This window comes from Notechis scutatus, chromosome 9 (genome assembly GCF_049901735.1).
Source record: "Notechis scutatus isolate UNSWTSFEM ecotype Mainland chromosome 9, rNotScu1.2, whole genome shotgun sequence".
NCBI lineage: Eukaryota > Metazoa > Chordata > Lepidosauria > Squamata > Elapidae > Notechis > Notechis scutatus.
The window spans coordinates 14,756,565-14,771,562 of NC_142017.1; the positions used below are offsets into that span (position 1 = coordinate 14,756,565).

Below are 14,998 nucleotides of genomic sequence, written 5' to 3' on the forward strand. Positions count from 1 at the left end.
TAGAACCAACCAATAAGAACTCATGTTTGAGGGTGAATGTTAGGAACAACCTGTCAATTAGATGCTAAACATGACAGAGGTTATCTCAGTTTCCTTCACTTGAAATTAACTATAAGAGCTTTGTTCCTAAACAAATGAAAATATAGAGAGATGGGATCATCTATACCATCTGGCAGAAACAATATTTCTAAATAGTCACAACTCAAGACAAGTTCTAAATGATTACTAATCAAATTTAAGAACAAAACATTTTGAGGAGAGACAGATATAAGCCAGGATCCAAGTGCTCATTTTCCAAAATCAAAAATTAGGAAGAATAAACTTCAAATAGTGTTGCTTTTACTACAGTGTAGCAGGATCATCGAAGCTATCACATGGACAGGGAAAAAAAATGTAGTATACATTGAAAGACCATGCTTGTAGTGAATAAGGAAACATGTGAATTTCTCTTCCCACAAAAACAATCCTAGTTTCAAACCATGGAAGATTTAACAGTCTATCCTTGCCTTGGTCATTCTGGTTATTTCCTGGGCATTCCCCTCTCCCCCTTTTTTTCAGGCTATTTTTAGAATTTATTTTAATTCTTGAGGTTTGATTGTGAAGTGATAAATGCTGATGCTGTAGCCGTTGTTGCTGCTTTCTTATATATATATATACATATATAAGTATTAGATAGATAGATAGATAGATAGATAGATAGATAGATAGATAGATAGATAGATAGATAGATAGATAGATATACAGAAAGACAGACAGATAGATTTTCGTTAGTTTCCAGACCCCTCTGTTGCTTTTACTCTCAAATCTGAACAAGCCTTTGGGAGAATGTTTAAAGAGGTTTAGATTTAGAGAAAGGGTTTTCGTTTCTTGTCACTGTAATTCCACCACTATCACAGTGTATCTACACTTTAATTTCCACAAGAATGTAACACATTATGATCAGATTGTTCTTTTATTCTTGCCAGTGGAATTGTGTACCCAAGGTGGAATTTAATGTCATTGATTGATGAAATAGCACAGAAAATAGCATTCCATATTCGAATGCTAAGCCAAATGCTAATCTATCAGCAAGGGTATTTTAAATTGGGGGAGGGAGTCCAATTTAAAATATTACTGCTTGTTTTTGAATACCAGGGAAGCTGATATCATCCTACCTGCCTACTCAAACAAGAGAGCTTCTCGGAAAAGCCTCCAAACCCATCCTTTGCAATAATTAAATTTACCAATCAATTTGATAATAATTGTGCCCCAGGTAATAATTATCTTCCCTTTAAACTTGTTAAAGCTGAATTTTGGAGTTTGGTGCTCTGTGATGCTCAGTTGTATGTTATGAGGAATCTCCAAGTTTAGAAATAATCCAATCACAATTCTTGAAAATCTTACTAGGAGTTCCTTAATCAACTTCTAATGCTCAAACATATTTAGAATTAGGCTGCATTTCCCTTAGGCACCAATTAAGCGTCTGATATCTTAAATTCTGGCTGAAAGCAGGTCTACTAGGAAGCTTCCTTAGTTCCTCTCATCTTGCTAGTTAGATTATTTTCTGCCTTAAAGCAAATTACTGATGATTTGGCATATTGCAGCCTTACCTTCTCAGTACAACATGCTTTGTGATTTGATAAAATTCTGACTGAACCAAAGCAAAGGATTTGGCATCTAGATATCTGAAATGACAGAACCAAAGTTTCCCATCCCTTTTACAATACAATCATTTCCCCCTTCCTAGATATTTCTATAATGTCTTTCAAGCTCCACATAAGCTATTTACTTGATTAGAATTAGGGCGCTACCTATTAGGGCAACATCCAGGGGACCTATAAGCCTCTCATATGGAAGCCAAAGTTATTTCTGTTCAGATTTGGACAGAATCTGTCCCACATTCATCCTGTTTTAATGACCCCATAATCCCTTGTAGGTGGAGTCTGGGCAACTGAATGGAGCTGAGTGTTTATTGGCCAGATGCCCTTCCTGTCACCAGTGTGGAGTTTTGTTCAGCAGATATATTCTCATCATGCCCAGAAAGAGAAATATCTGCCTCTACCTAGGATTGAACTCACAGCCTCCTGATTGTGAGGCGAAAGCTCCAGGCCATCGTACCACTTAGAATCTGTCCCACATTGTACTATTAAAAATGTCCATTGTGTACCCAATGATGATTACTTGCCCATATGAGAGAGACTTGGCCAGCCAGAAACACAGGAAGCTTAAAGCCATAGTTTTGTTTTTTGACTATGGTACTTAGAGAGAAGAACCAGGAGCGGGATTTGCTAGCCTGCTATCCCAGTGCTGATGTGATGTTACCTAGTATGGTAATGAAATGTCTGCAAGAAAACAACCAAGCTCAGAGAGCACCAAGGACTCCACAATTCAACCCTGAGCTATAAATAATTCTCTTCTATCTGTAGTGTGGCATTTTGTTCAGATGTGCCCTAGGTAGAGTCAGGATTTATTTATTTTTTTACAGTTGGATCATGTGTTTGATTATCTGATTTCCAAAATTTATCTTATCAGCGATTCTATCAAAACACTAAGAATATTCATGGCTTCTGCCAAACATTTTGCTCTGTGCTGGCTTTTAAATGGATATTATCACTGACTTTTGTGCCAGGCAGCTGGTGCTGTAGACTGATTTGTTTCATTACTTTGTAGTTTAAAAAATTATAAGAACAAACTCCAGCAGTTCTCTGCCAAAAACCTAACTCTGCACCAAAAAATAAGAGTGTTAATATTTTAGAAGGATGAGCTAAACATTTTGCAATTCAAATATTTATTGGCTACACTATTGAATTCTACATACAATTTCCCATAACCCCCTCTCTCAGCCACTTGAAATGTAATATACGATATTCTCCCTGAGCATTGTGATATGGAAGATCACATATAAACCTTTATGGATAATCAAGATATTACCTCTGGTGTAAAATGTCATTGCCAAGATATTAATAGTGGCAGTTATAAAGGAACATGCAACCCTGGTCATGAAAGATCAGCTGTGGTTTTTAAATTCACTGTGCTGTTGTTGACCTGGAAGTTTCATTTGCAGATATATGTATAATTATCTCGTCGTGTTCCAGCTTTCCCATGTTCTTAGATACAACAGGAAAGTGGAAGGCCAATCTGGTACTATTCAGAATTACAAGTGATGGGGTATTCATTGCAGTAGTATGGGTAGTAATTGAAGTTTTGAAGGGAGGGGATAAAATTGTAAAAGTATCTGAGAAATGCAGTTTTAATGAACAATATTTGTAGCAGCTAGGCAAAATTCGGCTATATTATGGGTAATATAGCAAAATGATTTTATGGTCTGCTGAAAGATGGGAGTCTTATCATTGATTGTCTCTCCCTGGGAATTCCTTTATGAGTGGCTGGATTAATACCTCATGCAGACCCAAATAAAAATTACAATACAACTTCCTCTGTGGGAGTCACTGAAGCAAAGTCATTCATGGGAGATTTTTTTTTTCTTTATTGGTATTTATTGTTGATAACAGCTGAAGGAAGTGTGTTGAATCTTATTAGAGCAAATGTGTTTAAGGAGTATAAGGAAGAGGTACAGCACAGTCCAACTTGCAAAATTCTCTTAATATATAGGCAATCTTGATAAATAGTTTTAGCCTTCTGTTGGAGTTGATTTCCTGCTACGATTTGCCTGATAGCCTTGAGAACATCACTTCTACATCCTTGGTTATATAAGTTAATATGAGTTCAGTTCATAGCACAAGAATTGATACGAGGATTGCCTAGGAAGGTTACAAAATACTATCAGGTAAAATGATTTACGGCCAGGAAGGAACAGAGAAGTTCAAAACTTTGGTTGATTGTTGGGCCCCTGAAACTTTCAGATTGTTTTTCGGTGTTTTGCCTTTTTCTTCCTTTCCCTTCCATCTGGTGTGCTGAATTGGTTTGAGTAACCTCAAAGTTTCCACACATTCCCCCCCCCTTCGTTCGTGTTGACTGTAATGATGATAAGAACTGGAATTAATTGCTTGTTGCTTTATTTACAGTCCTTTATATCCTGCCATTCAGGATAATAATCTCCCCAAACCATTTAGAAATAAAACAAGCTATTATAGAGGTATGCATGGCTGCATGTAAACAAAACGGTAGGTGGTGATAATAACCCTTGAGATCATGGGAAGAGAAGCAATAAAGTTGAACCGCCTTCATCCACCCTTCCTTCCTCTCTTTTCTTACTGCTTTTGGTTGTTTGTATAAAAGGATCATGGAATTGTGTGTGGATATGTATGTATGTATGTATGTATGTATATATGTATATGTATGTATGGCATTCAGCTTTGTTCGGGTATTTTCCCACGTCATTGTAGTTGTGCTTTTAAAGTTGTAGCAACGTTTCGGGAGAATCTCATCTGCCATCATAAGATTCTGCTGAAACGTTGCTACAACTTTAAAAGCACAACTACAATGACGTGGGAAAATACCCGAACAAAGCTGAATACCGTACATGTAAGTACCTGCGAAAACTTAAGAAAACAAATACACACACACACACACACACACACACACACAGGAAATTGGTGTTTCCATTAATATCACATATATTAATGGAAACACTGGAAGGAGACTAATCAGTTCTTAGGGTCTGCCTTCACACAGCCCACTTACTGATTTTATTACTGATTTTAATCCACTCCAATGGGTTCAGATTGTACAATCCAAAAAGGTTGACTTGCATAATCTTCAAAGCCACAATGAACTAAGATTAAAACTAGCCAATCTTAAATCTGTTGAGCTCATGCAGCTCCTAAATCTTTCATTAGCCTACCCAAGTATGTTGTGCGAACATAGTCGATGGCTGTGATTCTACCCTTCGTCACATATTCAGTGAACAGCTGCGACTTTTAGGAGTGCTTGTAACAGCATAAATGCTTGCTGTCTATGGGTTAATGCCAGCTGCTGGCTGAGCATCAAAACAGAAAAATCAGACAGATGCTTTTATCAGTTTGGGCAAGATACTGGATGAGCTACCTGCGCCATTGGCGTTACCAAAGTAACTCTGACGCTAAAAGCTTGTAATTTTAGGCCACATGACCTGTAACCATGGAGACCTGATCCTCATAATTTGCTGTGGCATGTTTTAGTTGCTTGTTCCTTAGCAGCACTGGGGCAAAGCAGACAGACCAAAAGTATCTCTTTTAACTCTTCCCTCACTGGTGTGGACTAGAAAGCTTTAAATATGTCCTTCAGAAAAATCCCAGTAATGTTGTATTAAAGGCTACCTGTAGCACATCCAAATCAGTGGGATATTTCCCACATTGATAAAGTCAACATTTGGCATTGCCTACTAATATCTGATTGCTGTTTATTATAAACTCAGACACACAAGCATTTTATCTTGGCATGTGTGAAATTCTTATAAGAAACTTGGCTAATTTATATCAACCTCCCATTCCAAGTGTTCATATATCATTTTTATTAAGATTTTTTTCAACTATAGTAAAATGCAATGTAAACTAAAGAAAGAAAAAACAGTTGTAAAATGTAAAAGGAAGAAAAAGATAAAAATACATTACAGAAAGAGAGAGAAAAAATACATAAAGAAGTGACTTCCAAACTTCATCACAAGCATAAACAAATTTAGTAGCTCTTCGCCTTCTCTAAAGTTACAAAGAAGAAAATTATCCTTTTCTGCCTTAGAGAATAATAAAAACTTGCTTTATTCTGCCAGGTGTTAAGAGGTTGGCATTATTTGTTTTTGGCTCAGCATGTTATGAGAACTCCGATCCTTGGATCATGAATTATATCCAGCTGTGCTGAAGGAACCCAACTATTGTCTTTCAGTTTTATGCAGTGATGGTTTTGCTCTTCTGTTTATTTCAGCCTTTGAATACTTTTCAAAAGAATTATAAAATAAAGTCATGTTCCACTCCTGGTAATCACTTGGCCGTTGCTATTTTTGGAAACAGTATAATTTGTTGTTTACTTAATCCAGGTTAATGTTTTGTCTTTCAAGTCTAGCATTCACTCCTAAGATTTCCAACTGGCTCCGTTCCTTAGCTTTTCAAGAGTTCATAAAAGTGACCTATCTAGCTTGGTGGTTACATTTTATTGCTATTTGTTAGTATGATTAATAATGCAAATTCATTTCTTTATGCGAATGTTCTAATCTCCTGGTGAGAAGTGGGGCAGTTAGCAGCCAAAGGTCAGCATTAAACTCTTGTACAAAATGAGTGAATAGATATTTGAGCACTCCTCGTGAGGCAAAATGAGGAGTAAAGAAAATATGGGTTTTTTTTCTGAGAGAAAAAAATTCAAATGAAAAAAAAAAAAGAAAAAGAAATATTACCCATTCTCATATTAAGCTCTGATCATCCAAGTAGAAAGATTATTCCGCCTATTCAAAGAATTGGGTATTAGGAATGATGGAATGTTGTGTGTAATGGAAGGTTCTGGAATTTGGCAGAGGAAAATGGTTCCGTCCTTATTTCAAAGCAAACTATAATAGTATTCATACTTGCCTATAATGTATGAAAAATGCTAGCATAGGAAAAGCTCATCTGAATTTTGCAGAGGTATAGAACGTATCTGGAACGAATGTCGAGACTGATTTAGTTACAGAAATACAAGCACACTCAATATTGAATGGGAACAGATCCTGATGATCTGATGCTGCATTTTGTGAGTTGTCTAGAGCGTGCACACAATGGAGAGCTGCTTTCTTCCCCTCCATGTACTATAATTGTGGCAACAATTCATTTTTGCAATTGGCTTGTGCTTCCCACTAGATTTGGCTGAAGCTCTCATGAACAGATTTCTCTAGAGTGGGTGTCAGCAACCTATGGCTCTTTGGGCCCTCTGCTGTGGCTCCCTGTTGGATGATCCCACCACTGGCTGGCCTCGCCCCTTGCTCTCCCCTCCCAGTCACTCCTCGCCTGACCTGAGAAGGTAAAACAAAAAACAGAAATGGGAGGGAGAGAGAGAGACCCATTTCCTACAGAAAACACCAGGAGCCACAAAACCAGGGTAGGCATGGTGGGGTCATGTGACTGGGTGGGAGTGACATTGAATTGACCACACCCACCCAGGTTTTGAGGCTCCCGGTGTTTTCTGTGGGAAATGATTCCAAATGGCTCTCTGACTGTTTAAGGTTGCAGACCCCTGCTCTAGAGGCAGGAAGTGAACATGAATTTGGAGATGTATGAATCGGTTTGTTTTGCTTACGTTTTAGCAAAAGCAGCCAGAAGGGGAAAGAGAACAAAAATACTCCCCCATAGCTTCCCCCACCCCCCTTTCTCATTCTTTTTTTCTATTAAAAACCTGCACAATGGCAGGTATCAGTATGTTTTCCCCTCTGCATTCAAATGAGAGGAATTTGAATGGAATGCTTCTGAGAATATTAACTTTCTTGCAATGGGGATAGGATTAAATTTAATGCTTTTAGTGGAAGAGAGAGGCTATCTTCACATGTTGATTAAGCTATGATGTGGTTTGATTTTGGCTTGTTGTATAAGCCAATGAATTGTGTTTTTAAAACCATGTTTCAGGCAACTGTGAACTTAACATTAAACTATGGTTAAACAAACTTTGCATGATGTATTGAACCGGATCATAAGAATGGGATCTCCATGTAGCAGATCCACCACCAACCAGCTTGGTTCTCTCATGCCATTTGTCACGGTTGCAAGTTGTGTAGAGTTAATTTGGGTAGCTACCAGGACATGTCAGAACTGGAATTTCAGCTGAACAAGGTAGAAGGCTAATTTAGTTGATCACAGCTAAAAGAGAGGATTTTGTACTGGTACCCAATGTTCTGTGAAGGTTAAAAGAAAAGGTACCTTCTTCCTTGGAGAATTATATGGAATTTCTTTCAGGCTTCTTTCTTCCTTGTTGCTGTTGCTTCTGTGATAGCTTAGTTTCAGTGGATTTGGTTTTTCAAACCCAAACAAACTACAGGTGGGAACCCAGTCAGAATGGTTTCAAAAGCATCATATTAGTTTAGGCAATGTTGTGTCATCCAATGAATTGTGTTTATTCAATAATTCTTGATTAATCACTTCATTGTACTGTGAAAACATCTATAAAGTGTATAGAAGTATTAATAACCTCTTTTTTCTCATCCATATTAAGTCCACATATTTTGACAGAAAGCACAAGTAATTTCTTTTCCCTCCTATAATATGGCATTTGAGTAGCTCCTGAGGAACAGCTATATTTTCAAAGAACAAATGATACTTAGACAACATGATTATTTTTTTCCTTGATAGTGTAGAAGCAATTTAAACATTTGTTCTCTGTAGACTTAAAGGCTTGTAAAATTGCAGTTAGCTGTTAATCATTCTATATCTTTAGTGAAATTTCAAATGAAAGCAAGGATTAAAGCAAGGTCAAAACGTTATTTAATTCAGCTGAACAATAAAGTGCCTGCATTCTTTAGGGGAGAAAATGGGTTGAATGCTATTGATCAGAGCTGGGTAGCATATGAATGGTACTGAGAACCATTCAGCAATTGTAATTGTAATTGAACAAACATATTCAGAACTGATAAAATAGACCAGGGATCTCCAACCTTGGCCACTTTAAGACTTGTGGACTTCAACTCCCAGAATTCCTCAGCCAGCTTTTTGCTGTTTTGCTGGCTGAGGAATTCTGGGAGTTGAAGTCCACAAGTCTTAAAGTGGCCAAGGTTGGAGACCCCTGAAATAGATGGTTTGGAGACCACTTGTTATCATTGGGCTTGCATAAAGCAGATGCAGGTTGAAATCCCCACTTGATCTCAAGTTGAATGATGTACCCTTGGCCCAACACCCTTCCTTGGGAGTTGTGGGAATGCAATGAGAGAAACTTTCCCCTTCTCTGAGCTACCAAGAGGAAAAAAAAAACAGAAATATAATGATAGATCCATGGACAGTTATTAAACATGCAATATTATAATTTAGGACATGTATATGTGTGAATTCAGCCCTACTAAGATGGAGAGTTTATTTATTTGTTCATTTGTTTGTTTGTCAAACATGTGCAAGATAACAAGTATAGGTAAGAACATAAAGAAGAACAAAAGGAGTACATACAGATAAATGGGGACATTAAGACAGGGACGGTAGGCACGTTGGTGTACTTATGCACGCCCCCTTTAAGGACCTCGTAGGAATGGGGTGAGGTCCACGGTAGACAGTTTAAGGTTGAAGCTGTGAAGGGTTGAGGCTGTAACAACGAAGTTGGATAGAGCGTTCCAGGCGTTGACCACTCTGTTACTGTATTTTCTGCAATCGAGTTTAGAGTGGTTTACCTTGAGTTTGTATCGGTTGTTTGCCCGTGTATTGTTGTGATTGAGGCTGAAGAAGTCATTGACAGGTAAGATGTTGTACAGACTATTTTGTGTACTATGCTTAGATCGTACCACAGGCGGCACAGTTCCAGATTGCCCAGGCCCGAAATTTTGAGCCTGGAGGCATAGGGAATTCTATTGTGAATAGAGGAATGGAGAACTTTTCTTGAGAAATACCTTTGAACCCGCTCAATTGTGTTAATGTCCGATATACGGTGCAGGTTCCAGGAGGATGTGCTGTATTTGAGAATTGGTCTGGCAAAGGTTTTGTATGCCCTAGTTGAAACTAAGCTTTTCCAGTTGTAGCCCATATACAGTGTGGAAATTGCTAATGGTGACAAAAATAATCACTCATTCCACCTTGCCTCTTTACAATCTGGTAACTTCAGGATGTGCTCATGTAGTTTTCTTAACTATAGCAATTTCACAATTGCTGCTTTATGGGGTATTTTGGAGAGATTTCAACTCAGGTACTTCAGGTGGATATCCTAAAAGGGACCTCAGAGCTACAGACCAGATGAAAGTTGCCCATAGCAACTGACATGTGCGTAAGATTATGCAGCAATTGGAATAATGTAGACGATGTTCTTGTTGTGACCGCCACCAAAATGGTATTTCTATATTTTTATTACCACATCATGTGTTATGATCTGGTTTTATTAGATTAGAATAGAATAGAATAGAATAGAATAGAATAGAATTCTTTGTTGGCCAAGTGTGATTAGACACACAAGGAATTTGCCTTGGTGCAAATGCTCTCAGTGTACATAAAAGAAAAGATACATTATATCGTTTACTGCATTTTATTATATACACTGTATACTGCTTAAACTCTCTTTGAATTGAGCTAATGTATAAATGTAATATTTAACTCTCGGATTACAGGAATGTGTTACCAAAATCCATGTATCCTAAAATGAAGCTGCAGTCCATGTAACAGCAAAGGAGGCCCATCAATCATAAAATAAAATCATAACATAGAATGGAAATCCAGAGATCTTATCTTCCAAAGTGATGCTCAGTGCAATATACTCCCAGGAAGATAGAAATGGGATTGCATGTGACACTTCAATTGTATTCATCAGGGGTGCTCTCCAGATGCTTTTATTACATTATTATTCTCTAAAGTCACATGGTACAGGGAGATAACCTTGGAAAAAGCATCTAGAAACCACTAGAACAACAGGGACAGAAGAAACATGTGCTAAGCCCAGGGAGGTAGGAAAGTATTAGAAGAAGACTTAGATTGAATTGTTTCTGATCCCCAGGTGTAAAAGACAGACGGAAGTGAAAACACAAGCAGATTTGCGAGATTGTGTCAGTGTAGCCCATCACCAAAAAGTTTCAATCTAATCTTCCTGTAGAATGAATTTCTTGATAAGTTGTTCTTTGTAGGGCTGACACATGGACAATTGTCAAGGATTCTAAGAGCTTTAGTCTAAACCTTCTGAAGGCATTGTGTTTCTAGCTCTGCCACATTTACACAAAAGAAATCTCTAAACACATACTCCTAGGAAACAGGTTTTAGACAGCAGCCTTCCTAGTGCTGTGATATTCTGGTGATACAATATTTTATTTTCTTGTGATGTTTAATTAATTCCATGTCTTTCTTGAGCTTATACTAAAAGTCAACATGGGGATTTTTTTTTTACATACATACAGATTCTAGGAAAAATACTTGTGCTAAAATCCAGTTGTGGTGGTGGGGGGTATTTTTTGACTTTGATTTGCTTTTCTTTTGCATCACAAAGAAGATTAAAATTTAAGATCTATTGATTATAGGTGAAGGAAGCAATGCAAAGAATCCATGACAGAGGTAATATAGGCAAATTAATTCTGGATGTGGAGAAGACACCTACTCCTTTGGTAAGTTACAAGAAGTAGAAGATTTCAAATCCAACATTGATCAATATGTGAATATTGAAGAAACCTTTGTACCCTTTATTAACCCCCTAGGTGACCTGATGGGTTATTGTTCCAGAGGTATTTTTATTACTAGATTCATCAATGCCTTCAACAATGGCAGAAATTCTAATGTTCTCTCTTCACTGGAAAAATTCTTAAAATTACAGGGAGATATTCAGAGATGTGACTCTTTGAAAATAACCCATGTTGAATTGTCAAACATAAGGAGATGACCACAAAAGAGGTTTTATGACATTTGTATTATACTATAAAGTGTCATGATAATGTTTATGTCATGAAACATTTTATAAATTTTGCAAAATTTCAATTCCATGAATCTCATCAGTTTGGAATGCATTTGGAGATCTGCCAATTGGTGATTGTGTCTTTGCAAATCATTGCTTGGATCCGTCATTTCTCCTTTTACCCAAAACACCCTGAAAATGGCACGATCTATGCTGGATGGGTTGGGCATGTATGCGTATCTAAAAGATGATGGTGATGAACTAAAAGGTCACTGCCAAAATTATGGCACCTTCCCTTTCATCTTGTTCTTGCAATTCTTGACAAAGTTTTGGAATGGTGATATCACTGCCTTTAGGGTCTTCTCCAATATACTGATTGCTTTGCACATTAGCCAGAGAATTATATGGACTGACTTGCATCCTTTTGATTCTGTCTCCTCGCCAGATGGCCAACGACAGCACAGAGACCAGCGAAGCTGCCGAAGAGGAAGAAGACCACGAGGGGGACAATGAGAACAAAGAGTGTATACCATTCATCCAACAGTAGTTGGAAAAGGTGGGAATGAGAGCTGGAAGAGTTGATAAAGCAGAAGAAGGGAAGACAACTGGGGAAACCCATTGTGTGCACCAGTGAACAAATGCTCTAGTACAGTGTGTGCTGTTTTGTTTTTCCTTTTGTCTGCAGTCAGCTGAGCTATCAGGTGTTGGTCATTGATGTTTTGAACTGAAGTGCCATTCTGACTTTCCCAGTATTATGACATTCCATCCTGTGGTCTCCAGTTTGCCTGTAAGAGTCTTGTTGAATCCCTATCAAAAGCCTTATTGTCATTTACAGCAATAGGAGACCCAAACATCTTTCCATGTTGGTTCCAGAAACAAATTTTCAATCCACTTTGATAATGTTGACATGGGTTAGTTTTGGAGTGAAGGGGCAGGTTAGATTCTGTGGATAGGGTAGTCCATGTGTACAGTAATTACAGACATGCATAGCCTGGACTCTTCTTGGCATTTTCTTCATTTAAAACATGAGTATTCCCACCAATTCCCACCTATTCCCAACTTTATTTAGGTAATTTTAAATTAAAATTGAGAGCCAGTTTAATGTGGTAGTTAAAGCATCATGCTAGAAACCAGGAAACTATGGATTGTAATTCCACTTTTGGAACCAAGCCTCTGGAGTAACCTTGGGCCAGTCATTTCCTCTCTGCTCTAAGAACCAAGCAATGGCAAACTATTTTTGAAAAACTTGCCAAAAAAAACCCAAAACCCTTCAGGGACTTTTTCAGGCAGTCTCTGAGAATTGGACACAACTGAACAAAAGAGAAACAAGTTAAAATTAGTGGTTTTATAATATGAGGGAATATGGATGAATGGAAATCAAGCTATTAAAATGTATTTATGGTCAAGGAAACAAGAAAAATATTTAACGCTTGCTTTCTCTTTGGTGACACTTACACTTTTCTCTTTTCCCCAGCCCTATGAAATGGTCTTACTGATCCACAGGCAAACTTTGGACTCATGTTTTGTAGTAAGTGGGAAAGTTAGTACAAATAGACTCTCTGTTGATAAGCTGATACAAAGCCTTAAATCAGAGGTCTCCAAACTTGGTAACTTTAAGACTTGTGGACTTTAACTCCCGGAATTCAGCTTTGCTGGGTGAGGAATTCTGGGAGTTGAAGTCCACAAGTCTCAAAGTTGCCAAGTTTGGGGACCCCTGCCTTAAACCATCCTATAGGCCAATGTTGTCCTTCATGACAAAATTATAATCATTAACTGGGCAATGATATGAATGAACCCTGATAAGTCCATGTGCACACAAAGCCCTATCCAACTATACATTTGGAGAACTACTCATGATGTATCAGTAAATGTGCATCTTCTCCTTTATGGGTATAAAGAAGGAAAGTCCTCTTTTGAATCACAGACTAAGGCTACCATGGTAGGCAATTGCCAATTTTTCCTGCACCACTTTGTAAACAAGCAGCTCCTTCTCATTTCTCAAGAAAATACCTCATGTGTACAATATTGATTGGTATACAAAGAAAACAATCCTCAAGAGATGTTAAGACGCACTGATTTGTGTAACTCTCAGTGTATAGTAGTTGTTAGGGGAATAGTAGTGCTCAGACTCCGCCAATTAATTAAAATGGGTTTATTGAAAACATTGCCAACAAAAGTTGATAGTTAATTTGCCTAAATTATATTGTACAAAGAAAATTCTTTGGAATGACTTTATGCTTCATATACTCATTTTTTGCATCTTTTTTTAAGCACTGTTAAGCAAAACAGCACTCTTAATAATATTTAAAGTAGCTCAAGAGTGAATATCTCCACCCAACACATTTAAAGAAATATTAGTCTCTTCATGCTTTATCTAAATGCTGACACTTTGTGTAAACCTCACGTTATTCTTGTCTCACTATGATTTTTCTTATACACAAAGTATATGATTCTATATCTTGTACTCACAGAGAACATAGATTTCCTACATAGTTTTAGTGTTATCCACTTTATTAATCAAAGAAAATATTTGTCCAAATGTCTTGGAGTACCGCTAAACTATTACTAACATCTTTCCTCAAATGAAATATGCATTTGGATTAACATATTATTTTAAGCATTCCAATTTTATTTTTCTAATTTTCTGATATGTGCTTTGCTGAACAGTTGGGTTCTGTTATGATCCTAAAAGATTGACTTTGACAATAAGCCTTTTTACAAAGATTATTCTGTTGTTCCTTGAAGTTGTCAATCAACCAAACCACAGGTCAAATTAAGGATGATAAAAACCCAAAGAAAGGCAGGGAGTTGAGATATCAAGATGTTAGAGTAATTGATCATTATTTATACACATCATTTAGTGTATCACTTTTCAGAGTGGTAGAAAATAAAACAGCCAGTCTTAAGTGGTGGTATGCAGTCCAATCAAACTTAATAGGAAGTTTATAGCCATTTGGTTTTTAGAAAGAGGGAAAGCATCTTCTTGTCCATTCCTGCATTGTTACTTTCCCTCCCCCTCTCTCAAATCTCCAGTTATGTTTTTTTCCCCAAAGTGGGGGGAAATGGCTTTAATGGTAGGAGAACATCTATACTAATTTGGGATTGCAACAGGTTTGAGACTTGATCCAGAGCTAGATTGGGAAACAGATCAATTCAAATGATTGCTTTGATTTTGAAAATTGATCGGATTCGATGATTTGCATTGACTCATAAAACTGACGTGAATCAATTCAAATGTTTGGATCAAACTAGCAAATTGATTCAATTATTTTTTAAGCCATTTTTGCATCTCTACAAAAAAAAAAAAAGATATCCAGATCACTTCAAAAGGATCCAATAAGATTTAAGCACCTCTCCAATGTATTTTTTAAAAAGTCACTTTGTTTTCAATACTTGATAGAATGTCTTTCAGGTATAATCTTCTTGAGGTGGAATGTTTGCACATTAGTAAAAATGAACAGCTTTGATTCAAGCCCTGCTTTGGAATTTCACTGGCAGCATCATTATAACCACACTGTTGTTTATAAGAGCCTGCTCTAGTTATCCACTGCTCTGCCAATAGATT

General features: G+C 37.2%; 1 protein-coding gene across 1 annotated transcript in view; it reads left to right on the plus strand.

The window, feature by feature from the left end:
• Positions 1-14,728, plus strand: part of VAT1L (vesicle amine transport 1 like) — a 49,967-nt gene extending 35,239 nt beyond the window's left edge. The window contains exons 8-9 of the mRNA XM_026671989.2: positions 11,066-11,149; positions 11,879-14,728. Of these exons, the coding sequence (XP_026527774.2) occupies positions 11,066-11,149; positions 11,879-11,980 (186 nt within the window). The 3' untranslated portion in view covers positions 11,981-14,728. The remainder of the gene's footprint in view (positions 1-11,065; positions 11,150-11,878) is intronic.
• Positions 14,729-14,998: the final 270 nt, after the last annotated feature.